The 23,035-nt window shown below is 40.6% G+C and overlaps 2 protein-coding genes across 2 annotated transcripts; one reads left to right on the forward strand and one right to left on the reverse strand.

The window, feature by feature from the left end:
- Window positions 1-553: 553 nt before the first annotated feature.
- LOC117298771 (guanidinobutyrase-like) lies at window positions 554-6,911 on the reverse strand. The gene is made up of 7 exons (XM_033782090.1): window positions 6,492-6,911; window positions 5,098-5,220; window positions 4,106-4,290; window positions 3,335-3,535; window positions 2,864-3,008; window positions 1,841-1,935; window positions 554-1,243 (listed from the first exon to the last, which is right to left on the reverse strand). Exons 1-7 carry the CDS (start codon window positions 6,820-6,822, stop codon window positions 1,139-1,141), a joined length of 1,185 nt encoding a protein of 394 aa, XP_033637981.1. The 5' UTR covers window positions 6,823-6,911; the 3' UTR covers window positions 554-1,138.
- A 1,347-nt stretch (window positions 6,912-8,258) lies between these two features.
- On the forward strand, window positions 8,259-21,305 carry LOC117298884 (transmembrane 9 superfamily member 2-like). The gene is made up of 15 exons (XM_033782254.1): window positions 8,259-8,654; window positions 11,153-11,220; window positions 11,578-11,799; window positions 12,311-12,440; window positions 13,245-13,369; window positions 14,101-14,230; window positions 14,472-14,551; window positions 15,051-15,156; window positions 16,162-16,294; window positions 16,900-17,019; window positions 17,591-17,808; window positions 18,391-18,542; window positions 19,128-19,239; window positions 19,624-19,795; window positions 20,760-21,305. Exons 1-15 carry the CDS (start codon window positions 8,466-8,468, stop codon window positions 20,825-20,827), a joined length of 2,025 nt encoding a protein of 674 aa, XP_033638145.1. The 5' UTR covers window positions 8,259-8,465; the 3' UTR covers window positions 20,828-21,305.
- The last annotated feature ends 1,730 nt before the right edge of the window (window positions 21,306-23,035 follow it).

Consider the following 23,035-nt stretch of genomic DNA (forward strand, 5'->3'; position numbering starts at 1 on the left):
GTAGGCGCTGGAAACTACTTGTAACTACTCAATTTTTTTTTATAGAACAATCACTCACTTGAGGAGCAATGGAGAGCTGTTGGTAATATAAAATATTGTGCAAAACTGCTCCCTCGGAAGGTTTTTGAGAAGGAGGTCATTTTCACTCAAGTTAAAAACTTCAGACCTGAAGCCTTTTTAGGCATCTGATTTATGCCACAAGGTCACGGTGTTTTTCCATGCATTATTTTCTTGCAACTTCGATGATCAAAATGATTCAAACTTTTCACAATTTTTTTATTGTATGCATATTATGTTGGGACACACCAATTGAGAATACTCTTCTTGGCTATAAATTTACCAAAATAATAGTGTTCAGTGCCTTTAAGTGGGCGTCTGCGTGCGTTTGATATTGGCACACTGGCGCTAAAATGTAATGGTAGCAAAAGTGACACAGTTTTGCCTGTTAATTTACTTATTCTAAAATGTATTTTATGAAAGTGGGTTGATGAACTGCAAAACTAGATTATTTGAAAGATCACACAAATAATGCTTTGGTTGGAGGCAATTGCTGTAATGCGCTACAGTAGAATTAATCGATGTAATATTAATAGAGTGTCTGCACGCATGCACAATGTAATAAACATATTTTATGGAAAAGCCAATTGAAATGTCAAACATGTAATAATTATTCAGTAGGATATGTATCACCATACAATGGTCAGCAACTTAAGAAGGACCCACTTTCATGGTATCGCAATAAGGAGTAACTTTCTGCTTACAGTTCTAGAATAATGAGTACTTCATTTGGTGCTTTGTGCAAAGACAAAGCAGAGCCTTAAATTTGATCCATTGCCCGAATTTGTAAAGGTCAACAGCACAATAAAATCTCAGCACAGAATACTCTTGCTAAGAAGAAACAGGTTACCAGTCAAAATACAACGTTTATGGCTGCAATATTTAACTGGTTCCCTGCAAAAATTTTACTTAGCAGAATATTCTGCCCAGGAAAACCCTCTTCTGTATTTTTTTTATTTGAGTATCGATTGGAATGCATTAATTCATAACGATATTAGTATAACTTTGTGAATGTTTCAAAATGTATGAAAGCAAAGTAAAATCACTCTTCATTTCATCCATTGAGTCAAATTCTTCTTTCTCACTTCGAAGGAAGCTCAACACCGGGAAGAACGCATAACATCTCAAAGAGGAGGTTGGCAGCTAGCAAGGCTGTTGTACCAAACGGGTCGTACTGAGGCGACACCTAAAGGACGCGGAAAAAAATAATTAGTCCTCGTTGTCCTTCAACACATTCAAGTCACTTCTGAAATCCCACTTGTTTCAGAAGGCCTTCCATTAATGACTTATTTATTTCGTCTGTGCCTCAGCGCCTTTAAAGGCAGTGGACACTATTGGTAATTACTCAAAATATTTATTAGCATAAAACCTTTCTTCGTGACGAGTAATGGGGATAGGTTGGTGGTATAAAACATTGTGAGAAACGGCTCCCACTGAAGTGCCATAGTTTTGGAGAAAGAAGTAATTTCCACGAATATGATTTCGAGACCTCAGATTTAGAACTTGAGGTCTCGAAATCAACCATCTCAACGCACACAACTTCGTGAGATAAGCGTGTTTTTTTCTTTCATTATTATCTCGCAAGTTCGATGACCGATTGAGCTCAAATTTTCACAGGTTTGTTATTTTATGATGCATATGTTGAGATAAACCAACTGTGAAGGCTAATTTTTGACAATTAGTATTCACTGCCTTTAAGCAAACATTTGATTTAGGCGTGTTATAAATCATTAATTAATTGATATGGGTGTGGTCATGGGCGTGGCCTTAGGGGTTGTCTTACCTCGACTAGATCTCCACCAATGATATTCATGCCTCTACATCCGCGTATAATCTCAAGCCCCTGTATTGGGGTTAGCCCGCATATCTCTGGAGTCCCTGTAAAAAAAAGCAAATTATTTTATTGGTGATATTTCTCTTCTAAATCTTGTATCAGCAGGCCTGATTTTATTCGGACAGTCCCTTTAAAGGAACACGTTGCCTTGGATCGGACGAGTTGGTCTATAAAAAGTGTTTGAAACCGTTTATTATGAAATGCATATAGTTAGAAAGATGTTTTAAAAATAGAATATAATGATCCACACAAGTATCATTCAAAATTGCACGGTTTATATTTTACGTCGCGAACTAGCACGGTCTGCCATTTATGGGAGTCAAAAAATGTGTCTCCCATAAATGGCCGACCGTGTTAGTCGACGAGGTAAAAAGAAAATCGTGCAATTTTGAGTGATACTTGTGTGGATCATTATATTCTACTTTTACAACATCTTTCTAACAATATCGATTTGATAACAAACGGTTACAGAACGCTTTTCAAAGACCAACTCGACCGATCCAAGGCAACGTGTTCCTTTAAAGACACTGGACACTATTGGTAATTGTCAAAGAACAGTCTTCTCACTGGGTGTATTTAAACATATGCATAACTTAACAAACTTGTGAAAATTTGAGCTTAATCGGTCGTCGAAGTTGCAAGATAATAATGAAAGAAAAGAAAAAAAAATCACCCTTGTCACACGGAGTTGTGTGCTTTCAGATGCTTGATTTCGAGACCTCAAATTCTAAATCTGAGGTCTCAAAATCAAATTCGTGGAAAATTACTTCTTTCTCGAAAACTACTCCACTTCAGAGGGAGCCGTTTCTCACTATGTTTTGTACTACCAAACTCTCGCCATTACTCGTTACCATGTAAGGTTTTGTGCTAATAATTATTTTGAGTAATTACCAATAGTGTCCACTGCCTTTAAACACTACCTTTTCAACGTTTACAAACTTGTACACAGAGAGACAGGTTATTTTAACCAACCTGTTCCTGGAGCGAATCCTGGATCTATACCATCAATATCAAAGCTGATGTAAACAGGGATGTCTCCCATTAGTTGCCTGACCTCTGACATGAGAGGGGTGAGCGATTTGTGGTAGCACGCCTCGGCTCTTTCGACACGGACACCCTGTTACGTCACAAAATGAGCAACATTAATCTGTGTAAAAGTGGCTTGTGAAATAACGAGGCCATATAGGCGCAGCCACTGCAAGTGGTGGCGGACGTGCGCCTATATATGGCCTCATTTTGGGTAAAAATTATGACGTCATGCATGCTATTAAGAGAGACGTGCAGAAACTTTAAATAGTAAACCTGCGGGTTGCTCCTGGAGACGAGCAGAGTATACTGTTCGAAACGTCGAGACCAAACCGGCTCTTTTCAGAGCCAACACCCCCACTAAAGAGATGTTCACATGTACCCGCAAGTTTAGTTTCAACTCATACGTGTACTCGCCAGGTTTCTCTGCCACTCCGTGTCATCTTCGGTGTACTGGCTCCCCCGAATGCCAATTTGGATCATTTTCTTGGGATCGACGAGCTCTTCCTCGATCGCACGGCGGAAGGGGGTTCCATGGGCGATCTTCTCCCCTAGCATCACGTCAGACGTATCCCCGTGAGCATCAACATGCACAAGTCCAACCGGCCCGTACTTATCCTGTGCAATTTGAAGAACAAAAGCATGAATATTTTGCATTGTGAGGCATTGCATGTTATGTATCAATATTAATATTAGGTTTGTAGTAACACCATGTGTGTATCTACCATTTTGTTCTTTAGAAAACTTGTCTTGCTTTATTTTATACTACCACAGAGAAGATTTTTTTGGGGAATTCGGGAGACTTCTCAGTTCCGAAAAAAAATGTTCCTACTTTTTAAACCTGAGCGGAAGGTAGGCAGCGGCCAGTGGTCGATTTCACAAAGAGTTAGGACTAGTCCTTACCTAGGTCTATATAGGAGATATTAAAAACTTAAGGCTAGTCCTACGTTGGGACGAGTAACTAGTCCCATCTCGAGTATTAATAAATCTACCCCGGGACTATCGACTTCCGCTTTAGTGTATCGAGGGGTAGGGGACATGTCGTATAATTAACTTCTCTACCGCGGAGTAAGTTCTTGTATTGAACTGTCAGCATGTGTTACGGTCTTCAGGCACGCTTGCCGCATGACCACTTACCCGCCCCACCCCAAGCCTCGCTTAACAGCGGGTAGTCGGGTGCACTCTTACCTTTATTGCTTGAAGAACCGGGTAGGTAAGGGTATGGTCTCCACCGAGCGTCAACGGTTTACAACCCTTGTGGATGATTTTATCGAAGGATTCTTTGATCATGCGCACTGCTCTCTTCAGGTCATACATGGTTATGTCGACGTCACCAATGTCAGCAACTTGCATACAGGCATAGGGGCCAGCACCTTTATAGAAGAGCATATTAATTTGGTTACATTTGTTTTGTTTCATTCTGGATGCTGGAAAAAACATTGAGACTTCCTTTCCACTCATCTTCGTTATAACGCATAAAGTAATGATGTTTTCTAAAGTTATAGATTATTATGTAAAAAATTATGAATGGCTTCTTCTTCAGCTCGAACAACAAGATTACCCACATTTTAAATCTTCATTTGCGGACGTATAAACAACAGGAATAGCGCAATGTTCACAGGTTTATAGATCGGCATAGCCTGAACATCTGACGTCACACTTCGAGGCTCATACGCCAGAGAGCTACCATCAGCCTAGGTCCAGTCGGTCCCCATCATAATTACCTTTTACCTAACAGTCATGACAACAGAATGTGCAGCTGCCTAACGTCACATCGCACCAATCAAAACACTGACGGAATGCTTACGTCACAGTACGATTATTCAATGAAATCATTGGGTGCGTTCGTTTAATAGCTTCCATGGGTCGACGCCGCAGTGCTCACTCGGGTGAGCCCCTGACAAGAGCTAATCGAACGATTACACTCGCCCTCTCGTGGTGACGGCATGCACCTCAGGTCACCCCCAATAATGACCCGCTCCACAAGCAGGGCTCTGGGGCTGACCCGGGTGAGCCCCGTCAAAGCTATTCGAACGTACCGGGACAGACCGGTGTCGACCCAGGGAAGCTATAACGAACGCACCCATTGTATCTAATGAAGTCACTGGTTCTGCAAAGCAAGTAACTGTCCATCAAGTTGTGGGTAAAGTTGGGTACCAGTCTAGGTCGGTCTATCTTACCCAGGGTGTTTCGGTTCCTTACGAGGCACGACTCCGATCGTATTTGCCTTGGACCTAGTCTGGTCCCTGACCTATACGATGTGCCAATATCCAGAGGAATTCCAACAAAGCAGGCATCCAGACCTTTAATTGAAAAGATAAACGGTTAAAGACACTTGACAAAGACTAGTCTTCACAGTTCGTGTATCTCAACATATGCATAAAATAACAAACCTGTGAAAATTTTAGCTCAATCGGTGGTCGAAGTTGTGAGATATTAATGAAAGAAAAAAACACCCTTGTCGCACCATGGTCACATGAAGTTGTGTGCTTTCAGATGCTTGATTTCGAGACCTCAACATCTAAATCTGAGGTCTCGAAATCAAATTCGTCGAAAGTTACTTCTTTCTCGAAAACTATGTCACTTCAGATGGAGCTGTTACTCGCAATGTTTTATACCATCAACCTCTCCCCATTACTCGGTACCGTAAGGTTTTATGCTAATATTTATTTTGAGTAATTACCAGTAGTGTCCACTGCCATTAAACAAAGCGTCTGTATAAGTTTGATAATGAAATTATGGCAATTTAAACTTACGTATTGCTTCGAATAGTATAAATGCCTTTTAGGAAACTTGTATCATTGAAGAACTGCGTTTATAAAAAAAAATATTGCGGCTTTTTTAATACAAACAAAATTAAATGCAAGAAGCGTTATCGCGGTGACGCTTCTCAGATAGTGTATTCCAATAGAAGATTGCTCTGTCTGCGGGGACATAACCGCGCCAGAATTCCGGTGTCAGATGCAATTGTGTCCGCCATGCAATACTGTCCGCTCAAGAACCGTCCGGTGGACATGTACATGACTGTGCATAATGTGCGTACGTAGCGAGCGTGCATGCACTGAACCTACGTATTATGCAGCATGAATATTCACTTATTTTATGATTGAAGCGAATACCCAACGCCACGGCCGAACATTTCCCATGTCATTCATGACATGCACTTAGCTTGTAAAAATTGGCGAACGTGTTCCGTCGACCAAGGGCGTTTAATTTACTGCAAGGACGGTTTTGCACGGGGCGGACACAACTGCAAATGCAAACGTGTCCGGGCGGACACAATTGCATTATGCAGCAGCGTCTGGGCGGACACGATTGCATATGCAAAACCGTCCGGCGGACATTATTGCATATGCAAAACTGTCCTCCGGATAGTATTGCATAGAGGACATAATTGCATGCGACACCGGCTCAAAATGGGGCCCGGGGGCACGGACTTAAAATGGGGGCGTTCCTCCTATAGCTCCTCGCTAATTGGTTTTTTGTTGTTGTCGTTTTTGTTGTTGTTTGAGAGACATAACACGATGGTTTTATAGAGCACACAATACAAACGAATTCAACAAAAGTTACCCACCTTCGGATGTTTTCTGATATGGGAGTCTGAACATGGTTGCAATTCCACCGGACCGGGGGCTTTCCAGACCGCACTTTGGCTGGTTGAACTGGTTGTCGTAGCATGGGGACGTCCCGCTCAGATGTCGGTGTACTGCATCACACAGTGTCGAACGTATCTTCGTCTGTTTCTGCATTCTCGCCACAGAGCTGCACAATGACGTCCGGAACATGATTTGTGTTCTTGTTGTAAATTTCAGTGATTTGAGAAAATAGAATTTAGCTGTTGGAAACTGCCTACCAAACCTCAAGGACTCTTGCAAACAAATAGTTAATGGCCTACCTTCGATCATATAGCAGAGTCCTTTTCAGGGCGGATTTGGCAGTGACACAAATCATTACATTATAGCAATTATGCAGAAACCGTTCGACCGGGGTTCAATATTTCATTCATGATTCACAGATCACGTATTTTTTAAGCAATATTTGCCTAATAACGCTGGATGTGCTTTTGTTATAAGGCCAAGTAAAACAAAGTTTCAGTTGATCGTCCAGGTTTTTCCGAAAAGAGCAGGATGAGGGCACTTTTTTTTTCTTTCAAAGGTTCAAACCATAGTTCAAACTGGCCACCACTTTGTAGAGTCACCACATGTAGTTACAACTTCTTAAAAGATTTGTAAGTTTAATGAAAAATACACCGAAAAGTTGTCTTTTTATAGGAAAAAAGGGATAAGGAAGAGGACGATAAACTGGTATTTTTTGTTATTTTGCCTTTTGCCTAATACCGAATCAAGGTCCCCTACGCACGTACACGGCGTCTGGGGTGGTGTTTATTTGATGTATAAAGGGCAAAGTGCGACAGACATTACGTGTGTTTACTTGTGCAGACCGCGCGGCCTCGTAAAAGTACACGGTCACAAGGTCATCTCCAGATAGGGAACATTATGTTCGGTTTTTCTCGCTCTTGAAATTATTAGCAAGACAAACTGATTGTGGTTATTTTAGAAGATACGTCAGCTTTTGATATGTAAAACCTTTTTGAGAAACATTTCTTTGAAATACAGTATTTTATTTGAATTTGAATCTGAGAAGCGATTCTGTCAGAACCAAAACCAATATTATGACCAAAAAGGTGCATCATCACTGGCTTGTTGAATATCCAAGATATGTCCAACTTCTGGAGGGCACATCACCCCCCCCCCCCCCCCCCCATAAAAACAAATAATATTAGTGTCTGATCATGTACGGGACGGGCCTGTTTAAAAACAACTATTACATGACGGTACGTAGTTCCCTTCGATTTCGTGCATTCACATGTTATTCCATACGTAGTTATAGAATATCAATCCATTCGCTCGGCCCCAGGGGCCATGTCTCTATCCAGGACCGCTGGATCTTGCCCAAGCAAGAAATACGTAATATTTAATATTCTTTATCCCCGATGCAAATTTGGTTTGTTTTTGTTATTTTGGCGCTCCGTATTCCATGCCCCTCGATTTTCCATTGAAATAATACCGGTAGTCAGAAGACTAAAAATTTACAACTCAAAGTCATAGTATTATTATGACTGACTGTTGAAAATGTTGTGATTATTTATTACTTATAAAAAAAAACCTTTTATAATAACCTTGTGATCAGTAAAAAAAATCATAAATTTTACTGTTGGTTCTGTCATAAGATATCCCTGTGCCTATCGTCCAAGCGTCCAATGTAAATATAACTGACATTTTGTAAATAGCCGTCCAATGGTGATGACGAACGTGCGTGTTGCATGGATGGTTGATTTGTTGCCAGCGTGGCCGTTGATGGCGTGTGATTAAGAAGAAAAAAGGAAGAGCTCATTTCAACACATTGGGTTTCGTCGATTTGTTCCTCAAATTGTCGCATCTAAATTAGATTATTTTGTCGCATTTGATGGAAAGCACGTATCTTCAATAAGTTTTTCATCTTTGGCCCGCTGTTTTTTCGAGTGAACTGTTTGGAAAAAGGCTCAAGAATGGTGTGTTTTAGGAGAGGCGGTGGTGGTTCTGTTTTACGTGGAATGGCAACTGCGGTGGTTTTCGTGCTCCTTCTTGTGAAGTGTTCGGCACTTTACCTACCGGGGCTGGCACCCGTCAGTTTCTGCTCGAAGGAAAATGAAGACAAATATAAAGTATCAGGAAAGCCTTTGGAAATTATGTGCAAGGTATGCTCTCATCTCTTCTTATCACTACGAATAATTATTACATTTTAAAAATTATTAACATTTAGAACTTCCTTACTTACCTCACCAGGCTAACTAAACGAAATAGTTTTCCGCTAAACAAAACAGTTAACTGTTCAAAAATATAAAATTAATATATAAAATAATATCTATTCACAGCTCAGCATGGGGCAAGTTTGTGCAAGGAATACCATACTAGTTTTACTAACATTGCCCAAACGTGTAGTTGAAGTTGAACTGCGCTAGTCGACTATTGCATTGGCATGTTTGGAAACCGCTCTGACTGTGTGTTCAGAGCATGCACAGAGCATGGTGTGTTCGCTTTCGTTGGTTACGAACAGCCTTTTTTTTATAGCACAGGTGCCACAGCGCAGAGCCAGGGTGGAACAGTTAAAGGCGGTGAACACTATTGGTAATTACTCAAAATAATTATTAGCATAAAACCTTTCTTGGTGATAAATAAGTAATGGGGAGAGGTTGATGATATAAAACATTGTGAGAAACGGCTCCCTCTGAAAGACCATAGTTTTCGAGAAAGAAGTAATTTTCCATGAATTTGATTTCAAGACCTCAGATCAGACTTAGAACTTGAGGTCTCGAAATCAACCATCTAAAACGCACACAACTTCGTGTGACTAGGTGTTTTTTCTTTCATTATTATCTCGGTAAGTTTGATGACCGATTGAGCTCAAATTTTCACATGTTTGTTATTTTATGCCTATGTTGAGATACACCAACTGTGAAGGCTAGTCTTTGACAATTACCAATAGTGTCCAGTGCCTTTAATCATGATATAAATGTCAAAGTCATGTTGATGACATGACCACCTTCGTTCGCACTACAACTTCTATTTTTGGTGCGAAGTTTCATGTAATTAAACCAAAATGAGCGCGCACATTTTCAAGTCTATGTGGCACTCTGCTACTCCGAGAACTATTAGGTTTGTTCCGCTATCGAGTTCGTGGAGATGATAGCCAAACGAACCTCGTTCTATGATGAATAGTATCTAGCTAGCACTCTCCACAATTAGTTGCGATAACGTAACCCTCCTTGCCGTCGGGAAGAGGTTATGTTATCGCAACTATCTCCACAATGGTCGGTAAGTGACCGGTGCTATGGTCGGAGAGTGACCACAACTGGGGAAAAATAATGGTTCTTGTTGCTAATACTTCAAAACGCAACGAAATTGAAACATATTTGTATTATTTCTAAACTGGTTTGAATTTAAAATGCAGTGAGGTGTACATTGTACATGTATATTCAAAAACACTATGCCCGCCAGACTTGTACGATTGATTTAAAGTTTACTGGCCCGATGCTTAAATCTTGAGCCTGCGTTTCAGTGTTAATTTCGAGCCCTGTAGGGGGAGTGTAGCCCCACATGAGTTTGTGCCAATACTAAACAAGCGGAAACTGCGGGTGGTATTCCCTGTTTGCCTGCAGATTTCTATTCAACAAATTATCTTGCCTCAAGCATTCCCCTCCAACCCACCTGATTGGTTTTGCTGAATGGGGCATTCATCAAAATCAACCAGGCAGTAATCGCTTTAACAAAAAATTATAGTGCGAGGTCTCGACTATGGGCACCCGCATAGTAGGGACATGAACTGCAAAAGTAAAAGTGAGTCCAGAATTTTTTGATTTTTTTTTTTTTACCACGCTCTTCAGTCTTCATGGTCTACAATGTACTACGTGGCATGATCCAGGCTAAAATTGTAACAAAAGTCACTGTCTGACAGTTTCACATAACATTGGAACAATCAATTGATAGAAAACTTTTGGTATCCTGCAACCATTTTTTCAATCATTCCATTTGTCAATGCAGCTAATTATATTTTCCAGAGTTGTAAATTTTCTTTTTAGGAACTTTACCAAACCAAGTTTTGGTCGCAGGTCTTGATACAGGCCTGATAAATGTACAGTAGTTCAATGACCCCGTTTCACAAAGGCCATACACGTAGGTCTGTTTTTTGTAACTTTCTGCGAACTGCATTATTTCATGTATTTTGGCGAGGGCATGCACACATTTTCGATCTAGCTATTTACATTTTCTGTGCAGCTGTTAAATATTTTTAATGGGGCTATTTATATTTTCAATACATTTATTTTTAATTGCATTCGCAAAATAAAGATGGCACTTGTGAACAGGCTTTTGTATTTGAGTAGTTTAGATACTATATTATTGTTTCATAAATAATGAGTGAAAAAGTGGTGGAAGGTCAGAGTTGAGATTGTACCAGGCCTGTATGCTTTGTTTTTGAAAGGGCAAGGGTACCAAAGCATTTTCCCCCTGTTAAAAGGCACCCTATGAGGAAATTGTAATCTACAGAGCATTTCAAAGGCACCACGGCAAAGACCAGTAGCAATAGCCTTTGTTGCCTCAGTGCAGTAGCAAGGCCTGCCATAACAATTTAGTAGGAACTTTCAAAACTTTCATGACTTAAAGGTTAATCCAACCCTGTTGTTTTTTATTTTTGTAGAGTTCGATAGCTATGTATGTCAACCGACTGGACTCGACAGAGAGTGTTATTCCCTTTGAATATGACAAGTAAGTTTGATCACAGAGTAAGGTTCTTGTAGCAACGTTGGGCGGTGCTGGGCGAGCCTACCAAGGACTTGAAATTGTTTGCCATGCACTTTGAGCAAAATACAAAGCACAGATTTTCCCTAGATTAATTCATAATATTGTCCAGTGTACATTGATCCGAGACACAGCTAATAAAAAAAGGTGTCAAATGTCACAGAGAAAGAACACAGGCCTTGCATTGCCTCATAATAAAAACAGTTTGGAAACCTGGCATCATGACTGAAGCTTGCACATCAGCAATAGTGTCTCCAGAACGCGGTCCAGTGTTAATTTCTAACCCTGATTTGTTTATGTTCTCCTCCGAAAAAAAAAATTCAGGTTCGACTTCTGCCAGCTCTCCCAGGAAGTCCGACCGGTTGAAAATCTTGGACAAGTCGTCTTTGGTGAGCGCATCAGCTCGTCGCCCTATGAGTTCACCTTCAATAAGAACCAGACATGTGTTAAGGTCTGCGAGAAAACCTACGACCCGACCAAGAAGGAAGAACTTGAGAAGTTGAACTTTCTCAAGAAGGGGATCATGCTGAACTACCAGCAGCACTGGTTGGTTCAAAAAATTTTTTCCGTTGCAACACCTAGAGAAATAATATCAAAGATGCTGTCAGTCCTTTATGTTTGTGGCGTATCATGGCCAGCAGTTAAGAGTCACACCGGATTTAAGCTCTGGTGTTAGATCAGCAGAGTGTGGGTTCAAGTTCCGGTCATGAGACTTGTGTCCTTAAGCAAGACACTTAACCATGATTGCTTCCTAAAGTTGGGGAGGTAATGCTTTCTGCTCTACCAGCCAGGCTCCTAGTGGATGATACCCATGCCTAAATCTGTATGGACTGTACCGGGGGGGGGGGGGGGGGTTGTTAACCCTGCTTTAGCCCCAGGAGTGGGTTGCAACGGCACCTGGAAAAATAGTTTATGTTAGCCTACACCTTGAAGTGGCCTTCAGGCCTTGTGTGTCAGGCGACTTGCCTTAAGAAAAAATTGGGTTAAACCAAAATGAGTATACCTTCCCATTAGAAACGTTATTTTGATTATGTCTATTGCCCTATTCACTCGTCAGGATCATAGACAACATGCCTGTCACATGGTGCTATCCAGTGGAGGGGGGCCAGCATTACTGTGCCCCAGGTTTCCCCATCGGATGTTACGTCGACAAGAATGGTCATCGCAAAGATGCCTGCGTTATTGATGTGAGTTCCTAGTTCCTTGACCCTTAAAGACAATTGACCCTTAAACCATTGAAGAGTGAAATTAAACGATCTTTATATTCCCATATGCAAGTTCCTACATGTAGTTCCTTGTTCATTTAGACATTTTGATCCGTATTCCATTGAAGAGTGGAACCCAAACGATCTTCATAATATTCCCAGATGTGAGTTTCTATAGTTCCTTGTTCATATAGACATTTTGATCTGTAAACCATTGAAGAGTGGAACCCAAACGATCTTTATGTTCCCAGATGCAAGTTCCTAGTTCCTTGTTCATATAGACATTTTGATCCGTAAACCATGGAAGAGTGGAACCCAAACGATCTTCATATTCCCATATGCAAGTTCCTAGTTCCTTGTTCATATAGACATTTTGATCCGTAAACCATTGAAGAGTGGAACCCAAACGATCTTCATATTCCCAGATGCGAGTTCCTAGTTCCTTGTTCATAATAGACATTTTGATCCGTAAACCATTGAAGAATGAAACACAACCAATCTTCATATTGCCAGATTGTTTCAGAAAAAGTTTGGGAGGTAGTGCTTTCTGCCCTACTAGCCAGGCTTCTGATGGATGATACTCTAAGCCTACATCCGTGTGGACTTCAAAGGGGGTAACCCTGTTTCAGCCCAAGGAGTAGGTGGCAATGGCCCATGGAAAAATAGTTGATCTGTAGCCTTGAAGCGGTCTTCAGGTCTTGTCTGTCCGGCGACTTGCACACACAAAAAATCAAATAAAAATGTGCTAAGCGTACTGACTGTTTGGTGTTTGTTTGTCTGTTTCAGGGTAGCTATGGTCTTCCGGATATGTACTACTTATTCAACCATGTTAACTTCACCATCACGTTTCATCCCCTGCAAGAAAACAAGGATGTGGCGAGAATTGTCTCTGTCAAGATTGAGCCTCATAGGTGAGTATTTACATGCCGAATCAAGTAGATTAGGAGCGACTCTAGGTCAATCCCAAATAAAGTTTCAAACCGGCAAAATTTTACATTCAGTTCTCGGCTCATGACAAGATCATCATGTGAAACCCAGACGCTATAAAGTCAGTCCAAATGACTGCAACAGTCGATCCTTCAACTTCTAGCACGTCCAGTCGCTCCTAACTGTCTCAGACATGGAACTTTTCATGTATTTAATCCAGAATTCGGTTCAGCACGACTCTGGAACGCTTCTCTCAAATGGATGTTAAAGGGATAGGACACTTTTTGTCTGACACAAAACACAAACGTCCAAAGATTTACATTGAACTTATGGTACAAAGATATTAATGGTAGATGTAGCTTCCTTTAAAATATTACTTGCGGCGGTGCTATTGCTACGGATTTACGTGACTCTCCTAAAAACAATTACCCCGTCAAGTACAATTTTCAAAATGAAAATGGCCTTGACCTCGCAAAGATGAAATGCCAGGCCTGCGTAAATATCAGACAAGTATAAAACCCTTGTTTATTTGCTAAACCAAGAACAAACACACAGCTATTTAAAACTATTTGGTGCACAGATTAGTTTAAGTTTAGACCGTTTATCAAGATCCAATTTGAGCGTGTTTTGGTGGTCTCTACCGACCGACTTGTGCACCAAAGAGTTAACCACGGATGTTTTTTGTTAAATATACTTGTATGTTTTTTTTCTATAGTATTGATCACAAAGACACCGACCAATGTCTCACGGGGCTGAGCGAAAATGTGGCTTACACTCCATTAGCGATCCCAGACAAGGTGGAAAAGCCAATCAAAATCAGGTACACCTTCAACGTCAACTTTGTGGTAAGTTTCAGGTTTTTTGTCTCTCTCCTCCACCTGGCGTGTCATGGCCGAACGGTCTAGGTTCCCCGAGCCCAAGCTCTGGTGTTGTCAGCAGCAGAGTGTGGGTTCGAATCCCGGTCATGACACTTATGCCCTTTTGCAGCACTTAGTAACAATTATTGCTTTGTAAAAAGTTAGTGCATTCTGATCTACCAGCCAGGCTCCTAGTGGATGACACCCTTTTTTCTGATTTTACCCACAGCCTAACTTTGAGATGCGCTGGGCCTCACGCTGGGACTATATCCTAGAGTCCATGCCTCACACCAACATCCAGTGGTTCAGGTAAGAACGCGCGTGTTCCGGGTTCAACTCCAACCTTGGAAGTTCTTTTTTGGGCGTGTCGTGGCCTAGTGGATTAGAGCACTGGACTCAAAGTTTGATGTTTCTGATCAAGGCCCAATTTCATAGAACTGTTTGAGCAGAAAATACTGCTTAAACAATTTCTGCTTAGCAATAATGAGCCGAGTACCAGTCACAAATTAATTTTCATTAAAGGCACTGGACACTATTGGTAATTACTCAAAATAATTAATAGCATAAAACCTTGCTTGGTAACGAGTAGAGGAGAGCTGTTTATAGTATAACACATTGTGGAAGAACAGCTCCCTCTGAAGTAACGTAGTTTTTGAGAAAGAAGTAATTTATAGTATTATTTAGTAATAAAGTAGGTTTGTAATTTGATGCATATGTTGAGATACACCAAGTCACGACTTGTCTTTGACATTTACCAATAGTGTCCAGTGTTTTTAAGCCGTTGTCGTTCCTTTGATTGATTCCACAGTATCATGAACTCCTTGGTGATTGTCTTGTTTCTGTCCGGTATGGTTGCCATGATAATGCTGCGCACACTTCATAAGGATATCACACGCTACAACCAAATGGACACCGTAAGTATTTCCGTAAAGGGACACGCTGCCTTGGATCGGGCGATTTGGTCTATGAAAAGCGTTAGAAACCATTTGTTATGTGTGGGTTTGCGGTAATACCATGTACATGTAATGACTGAATGAGTTGGGGTGGTTCTGAAAAGAACAGTTGGTTTCAACTTGATGTTTCAATCAGTATGTTCTGATCGTCTTCTGGAACAAACCGTTTGTTATAAAATGCATAGTAAGCTCAACAACCACCATTAGTCCAGCATTCTCCTGAAGACGAGCAGAGTACACTGTTCGAAATGTTGAGACCACATCAGCCCTTTTCAGAGCCAACACTCCCACAAAAAAGATTTACACACGGTGGTACCCGCAAGTAAACTATTTATTTATAGTTTCTTCATAAATCCATTATGTTTTGAAAGATGTTTTAAAAGTAGAATATAATGATCCTCTCAAATATGCCTTGAAGTTGCGTGGTTTTCTCTATTCCTAGTGACTAACCGGCCTGAAGTCTCTTATCATTGGAGTAGGTCTCATAAATCAATCAAGTCCCTCATACCTTGCAGGAGGAATATTGAAGCGCCTTATAATAATAATAATAATAATAATAATACAAAGCATTTATACAGCGCTATACAAAGAACAGAGCGCCTAACATTGACAAAGGGAGGGCAACATAACAACAAAAACAAAACCAGACCAACGACTGGCAAATAGAGAAACACAAAGAGGAGCAAATTAGGATGGTTCTGGAAATGAAAATGTCTTGAGGAGGCGTTTAAACACAGCCAACGACGCAGCCCCTCTCAGATTTGCTGGCAGCGCGTTCCACAAGCGCGGTGCAGCCACCGCAAAGACTGTGTCCCCAGCTTTCCTTTAGGATCTAGGAATGGAGAGCCGGGTCAAGTCTGATGAGGAGCGGAGTCGATGGCCAAAGCATCACTGAATGACGGAAATGAGTGCTTTAAAAATAAGCCACTATTATTATTCTTATGATTATTTTTTTTTTTTTGCTAGGAGGAGGCTCAGGAGGAGTTTGGCTGGAAGCTCGTTCACGGAGACGTCTTCCGTCCCCCGCGTAAGGGAATGCTGCTCTCGGTTCTGCTTGGGTCGGGTTCTCAGATGTTCTTCATGACGTTCATCACTCTGGGTGAGTCTTCTAATCAATTCAATCAACATTTATTTCCATATTGGTCAGAAAAAGGAGATTAATAAACAATGTCAGTACAATTATTTAAGTCAAAGACAGTCAAGAACAGATCGAGAAAACAATTAATGAAAATGGACAAAACAAAAAAATTATGTAATGAATGCAAACCAATAAGGGGGTATTTACAGAAGCCAAAAGGGCTTGTTTTGAAACGTCTGACAAATACAAAACGAAATCAACAAACACAAAAATTTACATTCGAACTCAAAGAGGACTACAAAAATAGATATTGACCCAATTTACCTGACGTCATCATCAGAGTAATCTTGGAACCGCAATACTGTTGGGCAATGTCGCTGTGCATTATTAATTGAAGTGCGCATTTTAGGTGATGCAGCATTTACATAATGCCTAATGCCAACCAAAATGGTGAGCGTGGCACAGTCGCCGCGTGTGACGTGCGTGCAGGAGGTCAATAGTTCTTATCAGTCAATAATAATAAAACAGCATTTTTATAGCGCATTCTGGATCACAGACTTGAACTTAGTAAAGCAGGAGATCTCCGATTGTATTTAAACATTCTGTTTGTCCTCTTTGGCTGTCAGTGTTTGCCTGTCTTGGGTTCCTCTCGCCAGCCAACCGTGGGTCCTTGATGACATGTGCTCTGGTTCTTTATGTCTGCCTTGGAACACCGGCTGGCTTCGTCTCTGCAAGAATGTACAAGAGTAAGTACCAACCTGAAGTAGTTTAGGGCACTGGACATGTTTGGTTTTTGTCAAATACCAGTATTTTCACTTGATGTATTGTAATAATAATAGTAACAAATTCTTATATAGCGCATTTCACAGTATCAATGCGCTTTACATTAGTGCCCTGGTCATAGGGCCAATAACATCCATTTAGTCTTTCTCAGCTCCCTGGGGAGTATACAACCTTGAGCTGCTATGGCACTCCAAAGGCTATTTCATACACATTAACAACCTCTACCCTCGCAGGTACCCATTTATACCCCTGGGTGAAGAGAAGCAATTATAGTAGAGTATCTTGATCAAGGACACAAGTGTCACAACCAGGATTCGAACCCACTCTCCGATGACTTGGCACCAGAATTTGAATTCGATGCTCTTAACCACTCGGCCACGCCACTCTACAAATGCATAAAATAACATCTCTGTGAAAACTTCCTTACATACATCTTTTTCGAGGTTAGTGGAAAGTCATGTCATGGCCCAAAACTTGATCTCAAAAAGGAATTTAAACCCTTTTTTTTTTTTTTTTTTTTTTTTTTTTTTTTAGCGTTTGGTGGTGAGAAGTGGAAGTCCAACCTGATCCTGACCTGTGTCCTGATCCCAGGCTTGATCTTTACCATCGTCTTCATTCTGAACCTTCTCCTTTGGGCTAAGCAGAGCTCCGCAGCTATACCCTTCACCACACTGGTAGCCCTCCTGGCAATGTGGTTCGGAGTGTCCGTACCGCTTGTGTTCGTCGGGTCGTACTTTGGCTTCAAAAAGAGGGTAAGAATTTCTTTTGAATTGAAGTTAAGTGACTTTTTTGTCAAGCAATGAACAAATTTGTTTTTTGATTTATGTTTGGTAAAAATACCAATGGGTCCAAGGAGAAAGGGATTTAAAGACATTGTAAGACCCAGTCTGCTCATAGCAGAAAGGACTATAAGACCTAGAAAGACCCAGTCGGCTCAGAGTAGAAAAACTCATAAGAATAAACTATAGATAATACAGTAAACTTGCAGTTACAACCATGTAATACTTTTTTTGAGGGAGTGTTGGCTCTGAAAAGAGCTGGTTTGGTCTCGATGTTTGGAACAGTTTACTCTGCTCGTCTTGAGGAGGAAAAAGACGTTAAAATAAAAAAATTGTTGTTCCTCACAAGTTAACTATTATTTATAGTTTATTCTTATTCTGCACACCATGCAAAGATTCAAACATCGCTTGTCTAGGGTAGCTGTAACCAATAATTTGGTCGGCACTGGTCAGTGATTAACGGCCAAGGCAACCAAAACAGTTGTTGATAACGACTGCCAAAACGCAACCCTAGTGAACAGCAAAAATGACGCTACCAATGTTTCTCCCTCGCAGCCCATCGAGTTCCCAGTGCGCACAAACCAGATCCCACGCCAGATCCCAGAGCAGTCCTTCTACACCCGTCCGTTCCCCGGAATCATCATGGGTGGGGTGCTCCCCTTCGGCTGTATCTTCATTCAGCTTTTCTTTATCTTGAACAGCATCTGGTAAGACTTCAAATCGGTTTTCAATTCTCGTTTTGTTTTTTGTTTTGTTTTCAAAGTGAGAAAATAGAGTAGACCCCTCCCATGAAATATGTTAATTGCACATAGTGCATGCGTGCTAAACATTTTTGCCTTAAATACTGCCTTGTGTGGGACTATTGAAGGCATGGTACGAACAAGGTACCAGTTGGGGAAGTCCCACTGATGGCTGTCTAATATAATAGTCTTGCGTTCCAACAACACAGCACCTGGCTATTTATCCTCTTGCCTGTCTCTCCATTGGCCGTTCAAGTCTACGGTCAGCATCCGACACTACTCGCCTCATGGAACCAACCTCAATCAAGCTTCTTAAGTCTTTTTCAAGTCTCACCTTCTCTCATTTTGCTCCCCACATCTGGAGTGCACTCACCATCTCAATCAAGGAATCTGACTCTCTACACACTTTCAAGAAGTGCATCAAACATTATCTATACCCAACCTAATGCGCTGCGTTCTTGACGTAGTGGCGCTTTACAAATGCCTTATAGGTATTCATGTATGTATGTTCCTAGTTTTGGCACTAATTCAATTGTTTGATTCTGTGTGCAGGTCTCACCAGTTCTACTACATGTTTGGCTTCTTGTTCTTCGTGGCCATCATCCTAGTCATCACTTGCTCCGAAGCCACCGTTCTCCTCTGCTATTTCCATCTATGTGCTGAGGTATGTAAAGGTCAAAGGTTAGGTCTTTCATTAGTGAGATGCAGCTCCAAAAGGTGGTACTTGAAGCCAAGTTCATGTCTGAATAATCAACTCTCATGTCTGCTCACAACTCTGTTGTTGTTGTTTTTTTGTTTTTTTTGAGGGGGCGGAGTTTCCACGGATGAAATATATTTATTCAAACTTAGAACAACTCCTCACTTGACAAACATGCTGAAAAGCCATGACAGTAAAACAAAATATAAAGTTGATACAACACTTAATAAAATACAAAGTTAACCTTGACACAACAATTTAAAGTTCCATTTTTTTGGTGGAATTTCACAGTAGTGCTTAAAGCATTGGAACACACTTTAAAAAAAACTTGTTTTGTTTTTCATCTCGCAGGATTATCATTGGTGGTGGCGCTCTTTCCTGACCAGTGGTTTCACGGCAGTGTATCTGTTCATTTACTGCGTGCATTACTTTGTCTCTAAGTTGACCATTCATGGAACTGCGAGTACCATCCTGTACTTCGGCTACACCTCCATTATCGTCATAATGTTCTTTTTGTTCACCGGTAAGTCTTCAGGGATTTTATTTCTCTGTTTTTAACCGGAACTTTGATTATGTTTAAATTTAAAGATTATCATAGATGTTAAATTTGCATCGGGGATAGAGAATATTAATTTTTGTTTTTTACCCATACACCGATATGTGTTAGCCCCGTATACTAAGTACTTTCCAAAGTCCTGTGAAAAAAATATCACAGGCATGTTACTCGGGTGGGATTCGAACCCACGACCTTTGCAATTCTAGAGCAGAGTCTCACCAACTAGACTACCGAGGTTTGCCCGGTAGCTAGAGGCAGTTGGAATCCTATGTTTTGGCAGCCGGTACGTCAACGATATAATAGATGTTAAATTTGCATCAGGATAAGTAATATAATTTTTTTGTTTTTACCCATACACCGATGTGTGTTAGCACTGTATACTCAGTATTTTCCTGAGTCTTGTGAAACTCCTCAAATGTTTTCTATTCCAATAAGTGTATCAACATTAACTTCATCCGACTGTCTTGAGCGCCTTTGAACAACTTTGGTTGATTTTGGCGCTATATAAATTCCCTCTGATTGATGGATTGATTGATTGATTGATTGATTGATTGATTGATTGATTGATTGATTGATTGATTGATTGATATGGCAAAATGTCACAGGCATATTTTACTCAGGTGGGATTTGAACCCACGACCCTTGCAATTCTAGAGTAGGCATAAAAAAAAAAATTAATATTAAGGATTATCATTTCATGGTGTTACTGGAAACCTTTACAATATCGTATTTCCACAATGCAAATTTTCAAATCCTAATTATGGTAAAGCATCTTGCTCAAGGACACAAGTGCCATGACCGGGACTTGAACCCTCACACCAATGACATCAGAACTTGAATTTGAAGCTCTTAACCACTCGACCATCACGCCCTAACCAAGGTGGCTGTTTACTAAAGTTGTTGTTGTTTTCGTTTTGTGTTCTTCCTGCAGGCTCGGTTGGGTTCTTTGCTTGCTTCTGGTTCGTCACCAAAATCTACAGCGTCGTCAAGGTGGACTAAACAAACAGATTTACAGCATTGTCACACACTGACGGTAAATTCCAGTTTGAAATGCAGAAGGATTTTGAAGACTTGAAAGTTGACAAACTTTGAAATCCTTTGGGGTTTTTGTTTTTTCGTATGTAGAATTTCTGAATTATTTTTGTTGGATTTGGAAATTGTAATTTTGTATTATGAATAGTCAAACGGTGTATAAGCTAAGGTATTAGAGTAAATATTACACTTGTCTTTACCGATAAGTCTCACGTTTTTCCCTGCTCTTTTGTCATGCGATCAAGTCAAATAATTCGTTTGTCAACCCAGGTAATTTTTCGTTGTTATGATTAATTTGAAAAGAGCTGCTTTTATACTGTTTAAGAATTGCGCGGTATTAGTAATGACCATTTTTGCGCTTATACACCCAAAGGGCTTCTCAAAGCGCTTCCAATATTATAAACCCTGGGGTGGATTTCACAAAGAGTTAAGACTAGTCTAATCTCGAGTTAGGACTAGCCTTAAGTTTTTAGTATCTACCTAGGACTAGTCCTAAGTTAGTTAGGATCAGTCCTAACTCTTTGTGAAATCGACCCCTAGTCACTGGGCCAGCCGTCGATTTCACCAAACTCTTCCTAACTTAGGAATCATCTTAGGACTTAGGACGGGTTCAGTTCTGTATTCAAGTACGTAGGACGAATTGAACCCATCCTAAGTTAGGACGGGTTGCTCGTCCTAACTCGAGTTAGGATTAATCCTAGCGTTTGTTGAAATCGGCTGCTGGGCCATTTAATTCATTCCTTATGCGTAGCCTTGAAGTTTGACCCAGATGAATTTGTAGATATGTTTAACCACTTGAGGTCACATTGTAGGTTGGCATAGTGCATCGATCATTCAATACCATGTAGAGGTTATTATTATTAAAGGAACATTACAGAATTTGAATTGGCTAACATAACAGTTGCTGGCAGTGTATGGTGGAAGCACTTAATGTAATCCCCCAAAACATAAACTGACAAACCTGTAGAAGTTTGAGATCGATCGGTCATCTGCATTACGAGAAAATAGTGAAAACAAGTTTGATATTTCTCATCAAATATGACATTTCAGACCGATTTATTACAAGGGATGTTTTCTACTATCATCATCGTTATACTGTGCAAGTTTTATGTAACTTTGTGATATTGAACCATTTTTATCTTACCCTGTCCGTTATGTTCCTTTAATCTTAGAGGGTATTGCCTCGTCTAACAGTTTGGGGGTTAAAGTTCACAGAGTCTAGCTTTCATTGAAATAAGCTGCAAATGGTGGTGGGGGAATAGCCACTTGCAATAAATAAAGAGGTGTTCATTTTTTTTTTTTTTTTTAGTAGCGGAGTTATTACTCCAAGACGTTTAATATCGGTATTACATGAGAGAGGTGTGTGCAGTGTAACAGTGCCATCACTGACTTTCGACCCACCTATAGCTGAAGACAAATCCGACTAAGTCTAGACAATGTTCTGGGTAGGATTTTGGAGGATTTGGTATGCGTGTTACGGCAAACCTGTTGAGGGAATTTGAGGCCATACCAAGATTGGCAGCTGCGGCCAAGACTGTTGCGTACCAGTTTGTACCTTATGCATTGACACCATCCAGCCATCTTAGAGCTAATCTGATGATGAAAACAATCAAAAAGCACATTATTATTTGTATGCATGGCGCACATGATTTGCCAATGAACAGCCTCCTTTTGACGAGGGCGCCCTACTCAATGACAACATGTGCGTAAGTTCTATTGAGAGAGTTGCGACATTTGTGCTCTATTTGGACCGAAATGGTGTCCAGCAACCAATTGTCCGAAGATTTCACCAAACTCATCCTAACCTAGTAAGACGAGTTAAGTTCCCTATCTGAAGACGTAGGACGCATTGAACCCATCCTAGGTTAGGACGAGTTATTCGAGATGGGATTTAATCCTAGGGTTTCGTGAAATCGCCCGCTGGTAGCTCAGGAAGAAGTTGTTGTTATTAACATTCTGAAGTAATAGTTGGTTTGAGGGATTTTATAATTAAATGGAACAGTGCGAGACTGTGGTTTGTGATAGTCAGGCCTATTTTTCTTAATTATATATAAACATATTTTTTCATTTCTTTTTGTGTTGGTTGTAAAATGTTTATGTATTTTAATGTAACTTTCTTTCTGTGTGTAGAGAGCCAAAATGGTCATTTGAACTTCATTGTTAAAGGCACTGGAC

Source organism: Asterias rubens, chromosome 13, assembly GCF_902459465.1.
Source record: "Asterias rubens chromosome 13, eAstRub1.3, whole genome shotgun sequence".
NCBI classification, from domain to species: domain Eukaryota; kingdom Metazoa; phylum Echinodermata; class Asteroidea; order Forcipulatida; family Asteriidae; genus Asterias; species Asterias rubens.